The following is a 22,708-nucleotide window of genomic DNA, read 5'->3' as shown; positions in this document are numbered from 1 at the left end:
TGGCATACTAGTGTGGCACTATACTTATGATAAGCACTGGACCACAAGATTGGTTTGAACCACATGGTCGGCAGTTCTAACTCATCAGCCACTCCTTGGAAACCCTATACAGGGTTGCTACAAGTTGGAACCGCCTTGATGGCACTTAACAACAACAATGATGTATATTAAGTGAGTCCCCTATGTCTAATGGGGCTGACTATGAGAGTGCCCATAAAACCTATAATGACTGAAAGAGAAAAAGTGAATAGTAAATATACATTATGATGAAACATACAAAGTAATAAGACAAACTAATCAGAATTCATGAATTTCCCAAGCCAAATCTACCCTTTCATATCTAATTCACTAATATGCCCCTACCAAGAATAAATGCAATATAGTGCTATATTAGTAAACCCAGGACTTTTAAAAAATAAAATGTTATAAGCTAAAGCTTACAAATATTCTTGCTGCTTCTGCAAGAACAGGGACTGTTTCATTTCCTGCAAACTGTTTTTCTAATTCAAGAATATCAACTTCATGAAAACTTTCAAGACTTAATCCTGAGTTATGGTTTGATGAGATGTCTGTGGGATGAAAGGGCTCAAGAGATCACAGTAGCTGTTATTTTAAAATGTTCTTACAATGGAAGCATAATTTGTTGATGAAAATGCACTGCTGTAAGGAAAAAACAAAAAAAAACAACCCACACATACAAATTATCAGTTTAAATCTTAGGGTGGGTTTTTGAAGAGAAAAGATTGGTTTTGTTTTTAATTTTTACAAAAACATCAAAACAAATACCATTTGATTAGCCTGATTTTGTAGTTCAAACACATGAGCCACAAGTTCAAAAGAGAAAATATAATAAAATTACTTTGCTGCCAATGGAAACTAACACTTATCTTAAGAATCTATTCTTGATCTATATAGTGGCCAAATTATTTCAATTTATTAAACAATATATACTTTATATTATACAGATTACATTATTATGATTCTCCTTTTATTGTCTTTTTTCTTTTTGAAGTTTCCATTTTCTTTTATATTTGCTATATAAATGTTACGTTTTCTATATAAACATGTTACTATGTTTGATAGTAAATTATTTAATGAATGTGCATAAACGCCAAAGCTCTGGACTGCAAGGTCCGTTTGAACCACAAGGTCAGCAGTTCAAACTCACCAGCCGTGCCTCGAAAACCCTATGAGTTGTGAGTTGGAACCAACTTGACGGCATTTTAACAACCACCACCAAATCAAGTTAGGAGACTATGCAATTATTTTAAATAACCACAGTTTCATCACAGCAGAGACAAGGAATGAAACAGAAGGCAAAGGAAAGCCAAACAAGTTTGGTAAAATTACAATCACTGATTTATTTTTGCCACTACGTGTAACTACACTACATCATTTCAGAAACGAGAAGTGCATATACAACCAAGTATTTAAATCATGAAAACCATCTAAAGTTATTAGATGAGAGAAAATTCCTGATTGTCATTTTTTAACTTAATGCTTTGATTAGAGGGAGGGGGATAAACTGTTTAGAAAAAATATGCAAATAGCTTAAAATATATAGATTTCGGCTTATCAAGTTGCACATAACTTTTGAGAGAAATTCTCCACTGAAAATGAAAGAATGATACCGTATGTCCTCCAAGGTTCATAGTCAGTCAGACATTCCAAAGATTCTATAGACACTTCTCCCTCTCTTGATAGTGAATACTACTCATGATATGTAATAACTTCTGAATAAAAACAAAAAGAATCATGTAGTCAATCATTTGTATCATGTCTCTACTCAAAATCAAAACAAATGTTTGGAATCAAGTAAGTCATTGAAAGCATATGGATGCACTAATAGCTTGTTGCTGCTCTGCCTCGAGTCCACAGATCCATAGGAACTCTATGAAGAGTAGAACTACACCATAGAGTTTGCTAGACTGTAATCTTTACAAGATTGAAGAGCAAAGATGTCAGCTTGAGGACTAAAGTGTACCTGACTCAAGCCATGGTATTTTCAGTAACCTCATATACATGTGAAAGCTGGACAGTGAATAACGAAGATCATAGAAGAATTGATGCTTTTGAGTTATGGTGCTGGAGGAGAATATTGAAAGTGCCATGGGCTGCCAAAAGAACCAATAGATCTGTTTTGGAAGAGGTGCAGCCAGAGTGCTCCTTGGAGGCTAGGATGGCCAAACTTTGTCTCTCATACTTTGGACATACTGTCAGAAGGGACGAGTCACAGGAGGATATCATGTTTGGTAAGGTGGAGGGTCAGATAAAAAGAAGAAGACCCCCCATGAGATGGATTGGCCAAGTGGCAGCATCAATGGACTCAAGCGTGGCAACAGTAGTGAGGTTGGCCCAGGATCGGGCAGTGTTTCATTCTGCTGTGCTTAAGGTCACTATGGGTTGGTACCGACTCGATGGCACCTAACAACAACAACAATCTTTACAAGAACAATCACAAGGTCTTTTCTCCCACAGTTCTTCTGGTGGCTTTGAACTGTTGACCTTTTGGTTAGCAGCCAAGTGCTTAACCTTTCACCACCAGGACTCCTATGACTAGTTTAGATATAGCAAGTTCAGTGGCATCAACATTTAATCTAACACGTCTTACTTATATAGGTGGTTCACTCATGAATATTCAAAAATAATGATCAAAAGAGTGCATCTTTCTCTTAGAAAGTGCACAAATGGAAATGTTATTCATGGTAAATGACCTCAACCAACTTGTCAGTTCAGAATCTCCAAGGCTTCATTTCTGAGTCCTGGTGTGGCACTGTGAGTTAATGTGCCAGACTGAAAAGCTGTTTGAACTGCAAGGTTGGTGGTTCAAGCTCACCAGTTGCTCCTCAAAAACCCTATACAGGGTCACTATGTGTTAGAACCGACTTAATGACCCTTAACAACAAGAACAGCTTACCCAGTGCCTAAAAGGATGAACTCTCCCTGTGGTATCTGCCTATGCCTTTACTATTGGATTTCCTTCTCTAGCAAGCTAGCTATAGGATGGTAGGTTAGAAACTTCAATTGACTGACTTTGCTGATGCCTTCCCTAAGAGTCTCTCCTCCATGCCACCCCATTCCTCTCCCAATTATTAAATCACTATCATGACTAATAATACCAATCAATCCCTAATAGCAAATAAAAACAACAAAACTACTTGTACCATTTGACAGAATACCCAGTTCTTCTTGATACAACATTTTTCTTCTGCATTGTATTGGGAAGGGCACAAACAAGAAAAGTCAACTGAATCTAGTTCTAGTCTCAATTTTGCCACAAATCTGCTGGGCAGCTTTGTAGGTACCTCAAATTTGCCCTGGCTCTAGGGTTTCTCATTTCTAATGGTCAGGAATTTTTCAGCACAGTCCCAAGATGAGCCATAACATTGTACTTCAGGGAAGGTGGTCACACAGTGTCAGATCCCTGGAGTTGGGTGACATGAAATGCCCTCTATCAAGTCTCATGATTGCTGCAATATTGTAGCTTTAAAATCTGAGGCCTTTAGGATGATAGTTTACGTATCCACACTGTGTTTATACAATTTCCAAATGATGATATTAGAACTTGGTGAGCTAAGAAAAGAGACTGAGAGACAGTCAATGTGTCAGTTCTGAAATCAATAATACAATCTTTCCCAATGTGGCACTGTGGGTTAATGCGCCAGACTGCAAAGCCGTTTGAACTGCAAGGTCAGCAGTTCAAGCTCACCAGCCACTCCTCGGAAACCCCATACTGGGTCGCTATGGGTCAGAACTGACTCGACGGCACTTCACAACAACAGCATATGCCTTAGGCTCTCTACTTTAGCCTCACTGTGTAGCAAATCTTGTTAGTGGGCAGTGTGTTTCACTGACATGAATTCAGACTGTACATTTTTTATCTTAATAAGTTATTCCATTTTCATGTCTTTACCACTTGTGACTAGCTTTGTAGTTAATAAGAATGTGGTTTATAAGTCATATATAAGCTAAGTATATCAAAGGGCTTCTTATAAAACTGAAGTTTTCAAATGGTTTTATTTTACTTAACATTTTCTCTCTTTTTTTCCATGGTTAGCAACTCTCCCCACTCCTCAATCCAGCTGGAATCCTCCAGAATCCTCCCTGGAATTAAGATGCGGAAGGTGCTATCTCTCTATAAATAGGCTCATCCCATGCTATATGAATCATGGTTGCTGACAGCAAATCAACAGATTAATTATTTGGCTTTGTTAGTAATGATAATGTGCTATTATCATTTTCCCAAAAAGCTCTTCTTCACCCCATATCCTCATGTTTCTAAGCCAACCGTCATAGCAAATTTAAGCTTGTGCTGTACAGTTACACACGTGGCCCTTGCACTAGACAAGTTTTAACAGGTCCTACCATCTCTCTGCCAGGTTATTACTGTGACACTTTAGCTACAGGAAGTCACCAGTCATGAGTCTCTCTGCCAAAATGTACACTAAATAGATGGAAAGGAAGCGTGGATTACATGTACACTGAAAAGGACAATAAACTCAGTAAGTCCTCAAATATTCTATTTTCTAATGCGATGTATAGAAAAGGGCCACAGAAAGAAAAACACAGTCCTTCCTTGCACTGTAAGTTTAAGCCATATAAATGGCTCCTCTCCAATTCAATTAACCAAGATCAGTTGAATTTATCTTACCCATTCATGAATGTGATCCATCTATCATTTATTATTTTATTTTGAACTGAGTAGGATCGACTCATAAACATCATATAATTATCCCAATTACAGTACAAGAATAAATTTCAGAGACTGGTAAATAAGGAGCACATTGAATGCAGAGCTTTAATGTCCCCTGTAGGCCACAAAATCCCTGAAAGAAGATGGCCTCCACAAGAAGACAGGGATTTTATTTTCTCCGAATATTAATTATTTATTGTACAGAGATAACTATTTCTTTGCATAAATCTTCACTTTATAAAATGAGCACTCTACATTAACTGGATGGAAAACAACATCATTGTGGCTCAAGCCTTGGGTCACTACCTGATAATCACATTTTTTACTTCTCAAATTTACTACTTGAACATCATCGCAGAATAAGAAAATGAGTCCACTCTGAAATGACTAATACCATGAAAATGTAATAGCAAATGGAATAAGATGATGTTTTCACAAGGCTTGGTCCCAAGTTTCTAAACTAATGCTTAATCACACTTATGCAAACTTTGCAAGTGTTTTCTTTATTCCAATCAAGTTAGTCCATGAGCTTTACTCCTAAGACTCAGGAGAACACAGTCCTCAGAGCTGTAAAGAGGCTAGCCTCACTCAGTCAACTGATCACAGTGCTGCCTCATAGATAGTATTTCTTTTTGCTTGCCCACAGAAAAAGTATAGCATCTGAAAATTGCACATGACATGGCCACACCCAGAAAAATCAATAAAGTTTGGTGGAAGCCCAGACTTCCACAATTCTGTTTTTATGCTATCAAGTTGGGACACTGGCCTGACTTGAGTTTAGAATAATCATATTGAAATCCAAGATACTCAATTCTCTTTTGCACCGAAACACATATCAAAGACCAGCTATTTGAGTTTATGGTCACAGAAGGAAATCAGCTTCAGAAAGGCCATGCCATAAGTCTGAAGTTTGCTTAACATACTCTGAGGCCAAATTCCAAATATTCTGCTCTTCCCACAATGCCTCCACAGTGTGATTGGGCAGTGCAGAGGGAATAGGAGAGAAAACTTAAGAGCCCTTGGAAACCATAACAGTGGTTGGAGGAAGAGAATAGGGAAAAGGCAGTCTCTGTAAAAGAAAGTGAGAAGGGCATATAGGGAAGCAGAGAAGTGAGAAATTGATAGGGATGTCTGAAAATTTGTGCATGGCACCACGTGAAGAGTTAGGAAAAAAGAGGTTAAAATTAAGCATATCTGGTGTTGGCTAAGTGTCTAGCATGTATAAAGTCTAGGCTAACTTCTGTGAAGGATGTATACAGAAAGTTTTTTTAACTTTAGAGCCTCAGTAGATAGTACTAAGCATTGGTTGGGTGGGTGAGTGGTTGGTTGGATGGATGGATGGATAGACAGGACAGATGGACAGAATCTGAAATATAAATAACAGCTAGAGATAGAATGAAAGTGAAGCTTTCTACAGGCTATTTTAGACCAGGTCCATCTACACATGTAGTAACTCTCCCTAGTCAGACCACGGAATCATCAAGGTAGAAAGTGTTTTCCTTCATAAGCAACCCAGAAGCTATTAACTGGTAGAGGATGGGAATTAGTAGTGAAGGGTTTTAGAATGGGTAATAGGGATCCTGGGTTCCTTCTATAGGTATCCCTAGGTGCTTTGCGGAAGGGAAGAGGGTTGTCATCCTCTGGAAAGTCAACTCTCTGGGCTTCTACTGACCTGGTCTCCGCCTCACCGGCCTCTTGCGGCCGCTGCAGAAGCGCACTTTGCTGAACACCCCGAGAACATGCCTCTCACACAAGGAGCGCCCGTCTTTGCTGGGACTGGAGCGGCGCTTGGAGGCTGACACCCGGTCGCTGTTCGACTCCCTCGCCTGCCGCTTCTGCCGGATCAAGGAGCTGGCTATAGCTGCAGCCATGGCTGCTCAGTGCGGGAACCCAGGCCCCGGGCTCCGCTGCGCCCTCCTGATCAAGCTCCGCCGGGGCAAGGGCAGCACCTCGACGGCCGGTAGGGACAAGGCAGGTGAGGGGAGGCAGTGCTAGTATTTGAGGAGGCTGCAGTACCGAAAACCCGGTGCCCACAAAATGTTTGTCAGAGTCTGGGCAGTGGCGACAAAATGTGTGAAAATCCAGATGTAAACTTCCCCGACCACTGGTGGCAGGGATGGAGCGGTCCCAGGCCTTCCAGCTAACTAGACGCTTGCACCCCAAACTTGCATACCAAGGCGATCCGTGTCCAAGGGGCAGTAGGGAGTTTGGTCACACTGCGTTCAGGGTACCAAATGGAAAGGGAAGAAGAATGTCCAAAATAACAATTTGTGCCTGTTGGAGAGGCGCAAACGTTGTAAGGTGTCCAAAGTATATCTACACATATATTCATATAAAACCCGTTTACAAAGCAGAGTCTGGACCGAGGTGGGTAACGTCCCCGGTGGAAAATACTAAAAAGTGAATAAAACGTTCCTTTAGAAAACAAGCCACCAACCGCAAGAGAGAAGGGGAGGAAGGCAGCAATTAACTCCCTGCGGCCCGCAGTTCTGGAGATTAGGAGGTCCGTCCCGGCTGAGTGAGGTCTACGGAATGCATTGCAGTGGCTGCGGTTCTCCAGGGGTCTGCAACCCGAGTTCTGGAATCCCGAGCCACCAAGTGTGAGCGGTTAGCTGGAATCTGGGAAGGGGCGAGGGGCGGGGGCAGCTGTTTCCAGATGCGGTGTAAGCTTGACTTCCCCGCCAACAAAGCTAGAAAGAAAGCAGGAGGCAAGGAAGAACAGGAGGGAGGGAGGGAGGGACTGAGGGGGGGAAAGGAGGGAGGGGAGGAGAAAGGGAGATCCTCAAGGGCCAAGCACCCCTGGGAGGAAACCCAGGAGAGGAACGCGCTGGGGATCCTTGGGGTCCTGAGAGCCGGTGCTCTCTCTTTCCGCTTGGCTTTCGGCACGAGACGGGCACAGTTGGTGATTATTTAGGGAATCCTAAATCTGGAATGACTCAGTAGTCTAAATAAGCCCCCTCAAAAGGCAGCGATGCTGAAGGTGTCCTCTCCAGCTCGGCGCCTACACGCCTTTAACTGGAGCTCCCACCATGGTCCGTCCAGGGCCGCCACACCAAGCCGGATCTCGGCACAGGCTGGGAGGGAGCAAGGGGTCGAGAGAGGGTAGGGGCGCCCTGGCGGGCTCCGGATCAGGTCATAGCCTTGCTGCCCGGGGCCCCCCAGGCTCGCGCGCCCCGGCAGTCAGCAGCTCACAGGCAGCAGATCAGATGAGGCCGATCACTCAGTCCCGCGCGGCCCATCCTGGGCAAAGAAGGAAGTGACCGGCACACAGCGAACATCCGTGTGTCCACTTGAGTGGGGTGGGGGCTGGCTGCAGGCGATGTCGGCTCGAAGCGGCTGCGGCTTGGGGCTGAAGCTGCCCACCATGGTCTGGCGCCGGGGGGCGCCGAGGGGGGGTGGCCCTAGGCCGCTGGGAGCGATGGTAGGAGGTGGCAAAGCGTTCAGACGGGGCCCTTGGGGCCAGACTCGGACTCAGGGGTTAGAGCCAAAAGGCAGGTGCCGGCAGCTGCCAACTCGCCCAACTTGCTGCGCGGGTGTCTGCTCAGAAGCGCAGGCTTGAGGGGCGCCCCCGACTGGAGCACCACTGCCTCCTCGGGCCCCGGAGGGGGCGCTCAGGGTGGAGTCCCATTCATGGGCAGAAGCTCTGGGCGCTCTGAGCCAAACAGGCTCTCCGCCTCCTCTGCCTCCGCTGGACAACCGGGCTCGCCTGTCTGGAGCGCTAGCTCTGCAGGAAAGTCCAGGCTAGGGCAACTGCCACCGAGACCGCGGGTGGGACAGAGAGCCGGCGGCCGCTGAGTTCCTCCAGCAGCGCTCTCTCAGAACGGCGAGAGCGCGCGCAAGTGCGCAGGTGGGGCCGAGCTGGGGGCGTATTCCAGGAGCGCAAAGAAGGGCAGCTCGCTGGGGTCCTCCACCCCTCCCTCACTCTGAGCTCCCAGACTCCTTTCTCCTTCCTTCTAGTCACCCCTCTCCCCCCTCTCTGTCTCCAGTCTCTCCCCTTTTCTCCTCTCTACGCAATCCTACGTGATTGAGGTTTGGATGAGAAATTCTCAGAGGCAGAGTGAGGGAACTGCAGCTCGGGTCGGTCTGTCCCGTCCCTCCCCCAAGAGAAAACACAACCGGACAGTTAAAGGACCCTTGGTGTGTAAAGAGGAGGCTAAGGGTGGGAGAGCTGAAAGAACAGGGTCCATACTCTGTTCAATAAACTGAAACACGTAGAATTGTCTGTTTAGTTAGGAAGGCAGTGAGCAATGGATAAAGTAACAATGATATCTTGGGCTTTCTTGTTAGGCCCCCACCTTCAGCTCATTTCACAACATGAAAAACTGTTTTGATCTTCTTGGAACCTAGGTTTCTTGGTTCTATCCGGAAAACTCCAAAGTGTGTGCAGTCCCTAAACAGAGGAATCAAGAAAGCCCTGAGCACTGGGGATAATGGGGTGGTGTGCAGTGTGATGTAAGCAAAGGCAGAAGCCAGCTTTAGAGCAATTAGGTCTCCAGGTGTGCTGCCTGTAATGCCAACTGGATCTTATAGAAAACGCAGCAGAGGAGAGAATGTCATCTAAGTTTAAAAAAAAAAAAAAAAAAAGAGCATGGAAGATTTCAGTCACATTAAAGGAGAAACCACCTTCCATTCATGCTAAAGTCTGGGAGTGGCTATTAACTGATGCTTACAATCTTTCCTCAACTCCCCTTCACAGACACTTCTCTTAGGCATCTAGGGTAGCTCAATACATGGTTGCCAAAGAGTCAATGAAAGCAGTTCAAGCTGAGACAGTTACATGTTGAATATACTTTACAGAGGGCAAGGAAAATGCAGTCCTTGGAAAGAAACTACTGCAAAAGGCTGTAGGGAACCCAAGGGGCCTCAGGAATTCTGAAGATGTATTGACAAAACTGTGGGCCTGAGATTTGCTTGGACAATAAGAAAAATCTGTGGTCTATAAAATTGAGACCAAGCATTGTGTCTAGCAGCCCTTCTGTGTTTGGGGGCCTGGAGATACCAATCTGGTAGCTAAGCAAAGCAAGCTCAGAGACTGGTAGACAGGGGATCTTGGGGCAGACAGCTGGGAGGAAAATGAAACAGGCAAGGCATCCCCAGGGAGAGGGGAATCCCAACTGTCAGTGTGAAGCACACAAATCCCCTGAAGCAGTTTAGTGCCCCTAAATTAGGTCTTATCCTTGGGATTCTAACAGTACAGAATAAGACAATTGTGGGGAAGGGGTTGTGTGTGTGTGTGTGTGTGTGTGTGTTGGGAGGGGGAGGATATTCGTTCTTCAAAAGTGAAGCAGAACACATTTTCAAAAGTGCATCTGGGTAAAGAAAGAGGTTTACTTAAAATCAATTGGTGAAACCATATGGGGACTATCAATTAGAGAAATACCCACATTCCACAAATAAAATGATTTTCCTTGGCTGCCAAAAGACTTGTCTCATTCTTGAGCAAGACAGGCACAGATAGTACTGACTAGCTTTGGGGGCTTCCAGGCTTTTATAATTCCAACACTAAAACAGAAAAAGGTCAGCTAAGGGAAGGCATCCAGAGGAACTGGCAAAAGAGTGGTATATGATGAGGCATTGAGGAAATCACAGCTAAACTTGGAGTGTTTTTTTATCCTCAAAACGGGGATAATCATTCCCATCTACCTCACAGAATTGGATTATGTAAGTGTAAGCACTTTCAAAACTGGAAAATGCCAACTGAATGTAAGAGATGATGATGACAGTATTTATTGTTTTGAAAGTACTTATATCAGATTCACCTGCCTGTTAAAAATGCAGATTCCTGGTGGTTCCTTAGAACTTGAAGCAGAATCTCTATGGACAGATCTCAGGAATTTGAATGTTAACAGGTTTTTCAAGTGTCAAGAGTTTGAGAGTATAATAGATACATACATCCAATGTAAATAGTACCAGTAGAGAGAAGTAAACCCAGACTCTCCAAACCCCTACACAAGGCCCGAATAATAGCGCAGCCCTGTGTCTCCGAAAAGGCTTAAAAGGAGAATGTGTGTTCACTTAGCTTTTCATGTGTGTTGTTGTTGTTTTCTGTAGTTTTCTGAGAAATGAAGATGTTTTGATGCAGAAGGTAACCAATGTTGCAGTTTAAAGAGAACTAGCAGGAAAAATGATAAAGAAAGCAGTCGATGTTTGAAGTTCTCTTCTCTGTCTTGACATGACAGTATCAAGGTAGGCATTTCAAGAACAAAACAAAAACAATATATGTCAGCTTTCTGAGAGTGACATTATTTCTGTCTTCAGATCTCTATTAAAAGAATGTGGTGTTTTTGATTCCATCAGACAGAAAAGACTTTACTTTTTCCCCTCACACTACTGGAGCTATTTTCAGAGTGCGTTTGAGCTGTTTAGCCCTGCAAGTCATCATCAGCATCATTTGCTTCCTTCTCCCAGTGAAATGAAGAAGTAAGAGAAAAGAAATTTGAGAAGTTTATCCAGGACCTAAATGCCTGGCTATTCAACTCAGAAAATACTAAAACTAATCTTTTTGCAACTAGAAAATTCATCACTTGCCTATCTAGGGTAACTAAATTTCAAAAAATCTTCTTCCATGGGTACTAGCAGTAGTTATGTGTTGGGCTGCTAACTATAAGGTGAACAGTTCAAATCCACAAGCTACTGCTAGGGAGAAAGATGAGGCTTTCTGCTCCCAGAGAGATTTACATCATTGGCAACCCAATACCGGGTCGCTATGAGACAGAACCAACTCTACACCACCACAGTTTCTAAAACCTCACTAATATCTTTGCATTTTGGGGGTAACAGGGAATTTAAATCAATCTAATGACATTTTAAGTAGAACAATGATGTAATTTAAAGGCCATTGTCTAAGAATAACAATGACTTGCTTGTATGCATTTTCCTTTGACCAACTTGAGAATTTCCCATTATCATTTTGAAGACAAAATGAGGAAGTATGATTTGAATTTCTTTGGGAAAAGTTTTCAAATCTTCATTAAAGCAATATTTAACTTTATTATATTTAGCTTTCAAACCTCTAAACTAGTAAACATGGACAGATTTAGTTGTTTCTATTTTTTTTTGGGGGGGGGGGGGGGGGGGGAAGGAAACCCTGCCAGAGTGTTGAATAGTCTCTTATTCTTAGGCCAAATCTTACAACTCATAAATCTTATCATGAGAAGTCTGGCAGTCATTCACTATAAAACTTTGTATTGAGTGTGAATAATGTTCAGTACAATATTTTAATCTCTAGGTGGAAGCTATATACCTGGACATTTCCCTGGCCCTTCAACAAGCTTACAGTTTAAGTCGCTATGGCCTAGTGGCTCAACAGTTAAGTATACAGCTGCTAGCAAAAGGACTGGCAATTCCAACCTCACCAAGCCTTTCTGTCACAGAAGGATCTGGCAATCAGGTCCCATAAAGATTATAGTTTAGTAAACAATCTGGAGCAGTTCTACTGACATAAGGTCACTCTGAGTCAAAATTGACTGGGCATTACCTAACAATAGCTGTGACTGGACAAGACGTTCAACCTCTCAAAACCACATCTACAAAATAGATTAATCACAATACTTGCATCCCTACAAATACCTCCCCCCTCCCTTTACGGTTGCAAACTTCAAAGAAGATGGAATGCAAAGTATGAGAATGTGCATGTTGTCATTAAACTACCTATTTAAACAAGGTCCCTGTTATAAAATCCAGGCTTTGTGAAACAGAACAACATACCTAGTGGTTCATACACATCATCATTCACTCTTGGACATAATATATTTAATGAAGGTTGGAAATCTACTTTGATGTTATAATGGCAAACAGAATTTTCATTAGAGGAATATTGTCAAGGTGTTTGTCTTTTGGGAGCACAAAGGAGCTTAGCACTGCTCATGCATCATCCTAACCTGAGAATCAGCCCCTGACTGAAAGCTTGGTGAGCTCATTGGGCCCTGCCACCAACGAAGCTTGGTAGCCAAAAGATCTCTCCACTAATTTTTTTCAGATAGTATTTGCACTTTAATTTTTTATTGCCCAATATTTTTTTATTGCCCAATAGTCAAGGCAAGCATGGGCTTACTCATGCTTTACTTACTAATTTGTAATGAATAATTTCACCTACGTTTCACTCATGCTTACCTTGCTGGCTGGGGATTCAAGGTCTGTCAAGGATTGTCAATTTGAAAAGAGGCTTTGATTCTGTAGAAAGGTGCTGTGGAGTTAGGAGTGAGGCATATGGCAGTGAGATCTAGAAATAGAATCTTTCATGTGGTTTTAAAAAACGTGGAAGTGTTCACTACAGATTAGTAAGTAAGCACAAATAGGTCTTTGCTTAGCTTGCTTAATCTGACTTTTGGTAATCTGACACTGCACTTAAAATAGCCTGGAAAAAGCAATATAAACAATTACTTTCTAATCATTTGTGAGATCCTTTTTATAGAAAATTCATTGATAGTACTTGATTCATCAATCTGGAGCCCTGGTGTGGTGCTGTGGGTGAAGCATGGTTCAAACTCACCAGCTGCTCCTTGGAAACCTGTACAGGGGTGCTATAGGTTGGAACTGACTTGTCAGCACTCAAGAACAACAACAAATGCATCAATTTAACAATTGAATTCTATATAATATGTCCATTTGGTTTGGGTCATTTCCCAAAGCTGAAAAGAGAATAGATTTAATGCCCCTTTGTGGCACAAATGAAAAGTTGTGTCTTCATTGTCCAGAAATATTTTCATTTTAGAGAATGTCTATATTGATAAAAGAAATATGAGACATAACTAATGTGTATCCAATGCTGGTGTGGCACTGTGGAATAAGGCACTAGGCCCCAAGATTGGTTTGCACTGCAAGGTTGTTGGTTGAAACTCTATACAGGGTTTCTATGAGTCCAAACCAGTTCAACAGAACTTAATCCAATGCTAAGAGTCCTGCACTGTTTAAAGAAAATTACAATCATTGATTTTGTCAACAATCTTATGAAGTAAGTCCTGTCCTTAACCCACTACATAAATGAAGAAAGCAATGCACAGAGAGGTTAAGTTGTATTAATACAGGTCACCCAGCTAAGAATTGATAGAGCTCAGATTCAAACCCATAAAGCATATTTCCAGAGCTTCCCTTTGACCTGTATGTTATAAAACATGTCATTCAAAATCATAATGCCATAAATAATTATAAGCATGTACCAAAACAAATAAAATCAATAAGAATATTAAAATCATTTACATTTATGAGCATGTTACTATTTATAAATCATCTTCCCATGTATTAGCTCACTGAGACTCTCAAAAACATTATGAGGAAAGTTGAGATAATAGTATGCCCATTTTACAGACAAACTGAGAAGACTCTCGTAAGTAATGCGACTTCCAAAGGTCATACAATAAATCCGTGAAGATCTATAACTATAATCTTAGTCTTCTGACCTAAACGTCTATGTAATTGTTTTAGATACAATTACACTGACAAAAATAAGAATTTCAGCTGTCATTTCAATAGCCTCTAATGTTCCTCTAGCAGGTTTACATACTCTTGTGAATGACCTTGAAGAGACCATTCTATGTTTGAAGGGAGAGGGGCACAGTTGCCTCAACTCCTTACCTTCTTCAGCTTTGACCTCTCTCTGGCCATTTAGCTAAGGTGGTGGCTTTACCCCACTTGGTCATGATAGGACACTCTGTTCCCTTTAGATCTTCTAATGAAGTGGCATATGGCATCCAAATACTCTCCTATTTCAGTAACTCAACTTGAGCCTTATAAGAAAGCTATGTTGTTGTTGTTAAGTGCTGTCAAGTCAGTTCTGATTCATAGTGACCTTGTATAGGGTTTCCAAGGAGTGGCTGATAGATTTGAACTGCCAATTATTACAGACCAAGACAACCTTGTAGTTCATGCTTATCCTACAGCATCACACTATAGGTATTAAAGAAATGTACAAGGGAATAAATTCACATTTTCTGCATTCCCATTCCTGAAAAATTTACATTGGTTTGCTTAGTGCGATTTAAGGGAAATTTGGAGCTTGGATATTTTTCTCCCTGGCTAGATTGAGGACATTAGAAAATCTGCTACAACACTCTCCCCATAATTTTAGTTCTTCTCTAATTTCCACTGTTCTTTCTATCCTTCTGGAACAGAAGCATGGTTAGAAGATAACCTATGAGAATGCAAAATCCATTAAGGCAGAGGTATTTTCTATTTTTTCCTATCTTCAGTGCCTATAATTGAGAAGATGCTCATTAAATATTGGATGAATAAAATAATTTATCAAATGATCCATCCACCCTTTTTAAGTCAAGCAGATGTATAGGTCATCCTAAAGAATGTTGTTATTATTAGGTATCATTGATTCAGTCACAACTTATAGAGACCCCATGTACAACAGAACAAAACAGTGCCTGGTCCCTCACTATCCTCACAGTTGGTGTTCGCTTGAGCCCACTATTGCAAACATTGTGTCAATCCACAGTTGAGGGTCTTCCTCTTTTTCACTGACCCTCTATGTTACCAAGCATGATGTCCTTTTCCAGGGACTAGTCCCTCCTTATAACATGTCCAAAGTACATGAGATGAAGTCTTACCATCCTTGCTTCAAGGAATAGTCAGGCTATATGTCGTCTACGATAGATTTGTTCGTTCCTCTGGCAATCCATAGTATAGTCAATATTCTTCACCAATATCATACTTCACATTAATAAATTCTTCTCCAGTCTTCCTTATTCATTGCCCAGCTTTCACATGCATATGAGGCCAAAGAATATAAGTGAACACTTACACTTATTCCAGGGAATCAATTCAAAGGTGGCTTTCATATTTTTAACTGGATTATTTTGCTGTATCAATACCACCCCCTAAAATGCTCTAAATTCAATTTGTCTACTGAAATCTGATGGTCCAGAAAAAGATGTCTGGTACCTAGATTTCTTCTTTGATGAACCCCCATGTCCAATATCTAGGTCTATTTTTTCAGTTCTAATTTCATTCTGATATCTCCCTTTCTTTCTCTTTTTCTCTGTCTCTGTCTGTCTGTCTCTCTCTCGCACTCTCTCTCTCTCTCTCTCTCTCACACACACACACACACACACACACACACATTTACTTAGCTTAACAAAAGAAAAAGAATGTAACAAGGAGAACAGAAAAGTGCCACACATCAGAAATAATGAGGAGCCAATTTTTGAAGCTTTTAAAAGCTTTGGAGTAAGACTAAACCTTAAAATGGTTTGATAATCTTGACATTCTTGTTGTCACCCATCTTTACTGAGCTGCTTTGTCTGTAAGACCATTCCTACTGGCTCTCATTTCTAATTTTAGATTCCAAATTTTCAGGGAATGCATCTTTTTTTGAAATAGCACTCTCTTACAGCATCCAGCATATGATTGACACACAAAATCATATTATTAAAAGCATAATCAATTCATATTATTGTTCTCTGCATGTGCACACCACTGGGCATTGTGAAAATAACAGACACTAAGTGAGAGACCACACTGGTCCCATGCCTGTAGGTATTTAAAGTCCTGGTGTGGTGCTATAGGATAAGTACAAGACCACAAGGTCAGTTTGAACCACAAGGATGGTGGTTCAAACTCACCAACCACTCCTCTGGAATCCTATATAGGGTCCCTAGGAGTTGGAACCAACTCTACGGCACTTAACAACAATAGCAACAACAATTTTATTGGCTAGAGATACTGTCTGGGAATTAAATAAGAATTTGGGCGAGATAACTAATAAGGTCACTACCTGAGCTTAAATTTATCTTCCAATAGAATTCCTTCACGATAAAGCCTGGTGGTGGTGGTGGTGGTTATGTGCCTTGGAGTTGGTTCTGACTCACAGTGACCCTGTACAGGGTTTCCGAGGCTGTATATCTTTACGGGAGCAGAAAGCCTCATCTTTCTCCCGCGGAACAGCTGGTAGTTTTGAACTGTTGACTTTGTGGTTCACAGCCCGATTCATAACCACTATGTGCCTAGATTATTTAAAACAATACATTGAAATCACTGGCTTTTGAGACCAGGTAATACCTAAATGAGTGAATGAAATAAATTAATCTGTGGAGTGATGGCAGTCCTGGTGTGATGCTGTAGGATAAAGCATAAGACCACAAGTCCATTTCAAACACAAGGTCAGCAGTTCAAACACACCAGCCACTCCTCAGAAGCCCTGTACAGGGTTGCTGTGAGTCAGAATCAGCTTGATGGCACTTAACATGTATCTCAATTTAAATTGCAAGGTTAAGCAAGATAGCTTAATACAAAAATATTTGAGGAGCCTTCTTTCAGAATATGGGGGAGGTAAATAAAAAAAACTTTCAAGAATTCTAGAGTACTAAGTGAAAGTATTCAGTAAAATTCTCATTCACTTCGCATTCATTTTCACACAAGTCTGTGCCTGTGTCTGCCCTCTGATCCCACATATGCAAAACAGAATCAAGGGGCCATTGTTGTAGATGAATTGTGTATTTAGGAAATCCAAAGGCTGAAGCCAAAGTATATAACCAGACAGATATGGTGATAGGTAGGTAGGTAGGCATTGCAATGATCCGCTATCCAAGGGAGAGGAAAAAGATGACTATATAAGGCTTTTTCTTTACACAATACTTACAGCAGGTAGTAACAACAGTGTTTTTATAATATTTTGAATAAAATGTTAGCATTCAAACTTTAGGGTTCTCTTGAGGTCATAATTCCATTACAGATAATTTATACACATTGCAATCAGTTAGGGACCAAAAGTAAAGAGACTTCTTTAAAAGTAAACTAGGAAATTGTCTGGGGAATGGTTGAGTTTGCTAAGAGCACAACAATGGAGAACAGCTAGCTTTCCTACTTTTCAATTTGGCATTTCTTCCTCTGATCCCTAAGAAGGGGCAAGACAAGGAAATAGCTAAAGCTGGCCTTTAAGAGAAAAGTAACCAGAGCACTTACTATTTTACAAGGATAAAAGTCAGGAAAGAATGTTGAATTCCTGCTAAGAGAACAGTGATGTATTTCAAAATAAAATCCTAAATAACATCTCTATATAAGATTAGAGGTACAATGAAAGGATTTAGCATGTTTTTGTTGTTAAGTGCCATGGAGTTGTTTACGCCTTATAACAACCTTGTATAGGGTTTCCACAGAACGGCTGGTGGATTTGAATCACCAACCTTGCATTTTCAACAGACACTGCAGTTGAATGCTTATCCTATGGCGTCACCAGCACTCCAGGATTTAGCATCTTATGCTGCATATAGTAAGTATTCCGCAAACGTATCTTACAGATTTCATTTAACTTTAACCTGAAAACAAAAAAAGGTTCAAAGCAAATAAGAATAATCTTGAGATTTAACGGCAGCAAAACTTTTACCGTGTTGCTATTAAGTCCACCTCGATTCATAGTGACCACATAGGACACAGCCAAACGAATTGTCCCCTAGGGTTTCCAAGGCTGTAATCTTTACCAACGCGTACGGTCCCATCATTCTCCACAGAGTGGCTAGTGGGTTCAAACAGGTGACATTTGGGTTAGCAGCTGAGTGGTGAGCCACTGTGCCACCAGGACTCCAGCAAAAGCTTGCTGCTACTGCTAAGTGCCATCGAGTCAATTCAGACTCATAATGACCCTCTACAATGTTTCCAAGGAGTAGTTGGTGGGTTTGTACTGCTAACCTTGCAATTCGCAGTCCAGTGCTGATCTTAACAGCACCACACCATGACTCCAAACAAAAGTTTAGGCAGGATTTTAATAATAGTGGCATTGGCCCTTGTGCGTGGCACTTCCGAGGAAGAGAGTGTACCTGTTTTTTAAGTCATCCATATATGCTCAAGCTTGGTCTGATTGACAGAGGAAAAGACCCTTTACAGATCAGAAACTGAACAGGAAAACAACCTTGAAGGGGCCTATCAGATATTGGTCTGGAGCTGTGGACGCCAAAGATGGAACCATATCAAGTGATCAAGTTATTAGTTACAAATTATTCTTTGTATGATAATTCCCTTTTTACACTCTGCCCTTCAGTAAAGTTGTATATTAATTTTCCTGCCCAGTCACATAAAACAATGGAAAAGTTTTGTTAATGCCTAGGTCAGCACCCATAAATCTGTTTGTTGTTGTTGTTGTCAGGTGCCATCGAGTCAGAACCGACTCATAGCACCCCCATGCACAGCAGAACGAAACAATGTCCAATCCTGGGAAAACCTCACTACTGCTGCCACACTTGACGCAATCAATGATGCCACCTGGCTGATCCATCTCGTTGGGGGTCTTCCTCTTTTTCTCTGACCCTCCATCTTATCCAGCATGACATCCTTCTCCAGTGACTATTCCCTCCTGACAATATGTCCAAAGTGTGAGAGGCGAAGCTTAGCCATCCTGGCCTCTAAGGAGCACTCTGGCTGCACTTCTTCCAAAACAGATCTATTGGTTTTTTTGGCAGCCCATGGCACTTTTAGTATTCTCCTCCAACACTACAATTCAAAGACATCAATTCTTCTATGATCTTCCTTATTCACTGTCCAACTTTCGCATCCATACGAGGTTATTGAAAATACCATGGCCTGGGTCAGGAACACCTTAGTCCTCAAGCTTACATCTCTGCTCTTCAACACTTTAAAAAATCTGTGGTACCCTGGAAATAAGTGGCATAATTTGTGAAAGTCTTCAATGCACATCCCTGGGATGAGTTAATCCTCACAACCAGAGAATATATCAAGACAGACACAACCAAGAAAGGATAGTTAAGAGACTCTTTCATTGCCAACTATGGAGGAATCTCAGCTTGATTTTATTCAAGGAGTCATTGAGGTTTCCTTACAAATGCTATTGTTGGTTTTTATTGTTAAGTGCGCAGGAACCCATTTTGACTCTAAGTGACCCTGTATAGGGTTTCCGAGGCTTTAAACAGTTCAGGGCGCAGAAAGCCTCATCTATCTCCCCGGGAATCGTTATCGGGCTTAATCCACGGACCTTGTGGTTTACAGTCCATCACTTATCAGATGAAGCCATCTCACAATTTCACACAAACCTTATGCTTTTTAATTTGAGACATGCACAAACACCAACTGAAAACCATCTATGTTCAAACTATATGCCACAATGATTTGAAAAGGAAGAAGAGGGTAGGAAAAAGAAGCTCCGGGAGGTTACAAGTTGGGTTAATAACCACAAGGTCAGCAGTTAGAAACCACCAACTGCACCACAGGACAAAGATGAGACATTTTGCTTCCATAAAGATATACAGCCTCAGAAATGTTATACAGAGTCGCTATGAGTCTAGAACTGACTCCCTGGCACATAACCAATATCATAAGGTGGCACTGGGTAGGAAAAAAAGAGAAACAATGATCTATCAGGTCTCTTAATGCACTGTACATGATACTGGACACTACACATGTCATTTCACCTTATACTCATAATAACTGTATAACGCAACATTATTATCCACATAATGAGGAGGAAACTGAAGTTCAGAAAGGTTACTTAATTATCTGAAGTACACGCCACTCCTAGATTTCAAATACAATTTGTTTGACCCCCAAACCAAAGCTCTTTTTAGGATCTATTTTAGAAAATGAATTGACAAAATTAAACCCTAAGGGGACCAGTCATATTCTCAATGTGCTGTAAGAGTTAAGATAACCCTAAGTTAAGGCCAAACAGAATCTAAATCAGATATGCCCATGCTATTTGTTTCTTAATGATCGTGGCCCCATTTTGAAGAGTAACTATAGAGTCAGCAAAAGAGCAATTGGGGAAAGTGATGGCTATCATCAAATGTCTGAAGAACTCTTATCAAAAAGAGAAATAGATACCTGTGTGTCTCCACAGGCAAATTTGGACTCAGGAAAGCAGTGATATATAAGGAAATGCAGACCAACCATGAAATTGTTGTTGTTAAGTGTCATGGAGTCGGTTCTGACTCATAGTGACCCTTTGGATTCCAAAGCTTTAAATTTTTGCCATAGCAGAAAGCTTCATCTTTTTCCTATAGAGCACTGGTAAGCTCACAGCTCAAACTGTGAACCTTGTGGTTTGAAGAGCAGTGCTTATGTAAACTGTTTCTAAATTGTGAGTTCCCCATCAGCAGAGACATTCAAGTCAAGATCAGGAGCAATACCCCAAGAAAAGAGTTCCAAGAACAAAGATGAGTGTTGTAAAACATGGTTGTAGTTAGCATTTCTAGGTTAGAGACGAAAACAAAAACATCATAAGCTGCATCCAAGGCAGGACTTGGAAAACTTTAGGGGAATAACAATAAACAGATAAAAAGTGAATAAGGATGAATGAATGGTGAAACTAACAGTTGGACAAAAAAATTATAGTAGCATGGAGAGAGATTAAATTCAATGAAGTAGTTGAAGACAATATATCAAATCGGACACAACCAAGAAAGGAGAGTTAAGAGGCTTAAAAGTGATCATCCCATGTTCTACTTGACAATTTTCAGTTACTACATACAAAATTGGAAATGAAGCACATGTCCCTTTGTTGTTGTTGTTATGTGCCTTGGAGTTGGTTCCGACTCATAGCGACCCTGTACATGGTTTCCGAGCTGTAAATCTTTATGGAAGCAGAAAGCCTCATCTTTCTCCCATGAAACAGCTCGTAGTTTTGAACTGCTGACCTTAAGGTTCGCCGCCCAATCCATTACCACTACGCTACCAGAACTCCTTATGTGTCCCATTAGTGAGCAGTTTTTAGATACAAATTGTGTGACCTTAGAAAGACCATTTAACCTTTCTCTATATCAGCTCACTTATCTGTAAAATGGGAATTGTTATAAGATAATAACTAATGGTGTTTAGTTTTTAAGTCTCCCAATGGAAGGTTATTTGGGGAAGGGTCCTGGAACCAGGAATAACATTCATTTAAAATATTCTAAATGACAAAAAAAAGAAAAAGAAAGGGAGAATATATCCCAAAGTACACAGACATTTTTACAGTGACTACTTACTTGAAAAAGAAAGACCATTAGTAGCTCTAACAGAGACTGTCAGCAGAATAAATGACTCTAATCCCAGTGATACTCTCTGAAGCTGCTAAATTCTTCCAGTTTTGGTTCAAACTGGTTTCCCGTATCTCCAAGTGAGTGGGTAGTGGCAGAGTGAGAAATGATGAAGTGATCTGTTAATTGTGGAGATTGCACAAAACAAAATAGAACTGTTCCCATCATAGATGAACTTCAGAGTTTGTTTTTCTGTATGCAATATCCAGATAGATCAGGAAATCTTAGATAACTGTCAATGAGTAGTCTTGAAATAATTCATATAAAAAGAAGACATAATTCCATATTGAAGAGACTCAACAAGCCTGGATCTGATCCTGGCCTGAGAATCAAGATAGCGGAATTACTCTGATGCTACTTGCTAAACATAGAACCTTAAACAAATTATTTTTCCTTTCTGGAGCTCATTTTTTCTTTCTTAAAATGAGGAGGTTAACCAGATGATTGCAAAGGTCTCTTCTTACTCTAAAATCCTATCTAAATATAACACTCACATGGAGTCCTGGTGTGGCGCTACGGGTTAATGCACTAGACTGCAAAGCCAGTGGTTCAAGCTCACCAGCTGCTCCTTGGAAACCCTACAGAGGGTTGCTATGGGTCGGAATCGACTAGATGGCACTTAACAACAATGTCAGATTAGTCATGTAAAACAGACTAAAATGTACTCTGTTTGATCTTCCAAGGTAAACTCAGGGCCGTTATCTAAACAGTCTTCATCCTCTAGGACCCTACACAGAAATCCTCAATTCTCAGAAGAACTAAACCCGCCTTGTTTATCTTGATAACGCAAATCATATCTTACTATAGCACTGGATAAAGATATTAGGAATTAAAACAAATATTTTATTAAATTATTAAGGCAAAGAGTGTGTATTATTTACTTCCAAAATATGTTCTAAGCACTTTATAAATATCAACTTATTTGATTCCCATGTCACCTCTATGAAGTAGGTATTAATTTTGCCAATGAGGAAATGAAGGAACAAAGAAGTTTCAACAACTTGCCTACAGATATAGCTAGTAAAGGAAGTGAACAGGATTTGCACACAAA

The 22,708-nt window shown here is 41.0% G+C and overlaps 1 protein-coding gene across 3 annotated transcripts in view; it reads right to left on the bottom strand.

The window, feature by feature from the left end:
• The window catches only part of FGF12 (fibroblast growth factor 12), an 814,886-nt gene that overhangs the window by 402,365 nt on the left and 389,813 nt on the right, over nt 1–22,708 (bottom strand). Inside the window, exon 1 of one of the 3 annotated variants that reach the window (XM_006873144.1) lies at nt 6,366–7,380. The exons of the other annotated variants lie outside the window; for them this stretch is intronic. Within the exon in view, the coding sequence (XP_006873206.1) occupies nt 6,366–6,564 (199 nt within the window). The 5' untranslated portion in view covers nt 6,565–7,380. Of the gene's footprint in view, nt 1–6,365; nt 7,381–22,708 lie in introns of those variants that run through there. 3 annotated transcript variants of the gene reach the window in all.

The sequence above is a fragment of the Chrysochloris asiatica genome, unplaced genomic scaffold (assembly GCF_000296735.1).
Source record: "Chrysochloris asiatica unplaced genomic scaffold, ChrAsi1.0 scaffold00224, whole genome shotgun sequence".
NCBI classification, from domain to species: Eukaryota; Metazoa; Chordata; class Mammalia; order Afrosoricida; family Chrysochloridae; genus Chrysochloris; species Chrysochloris asiatica.
The sequence above is the reverse complement of the archived record's forward strand: the minus strand, read 5'-3'. Positions and strand labels throughout refer to the sequence as shown.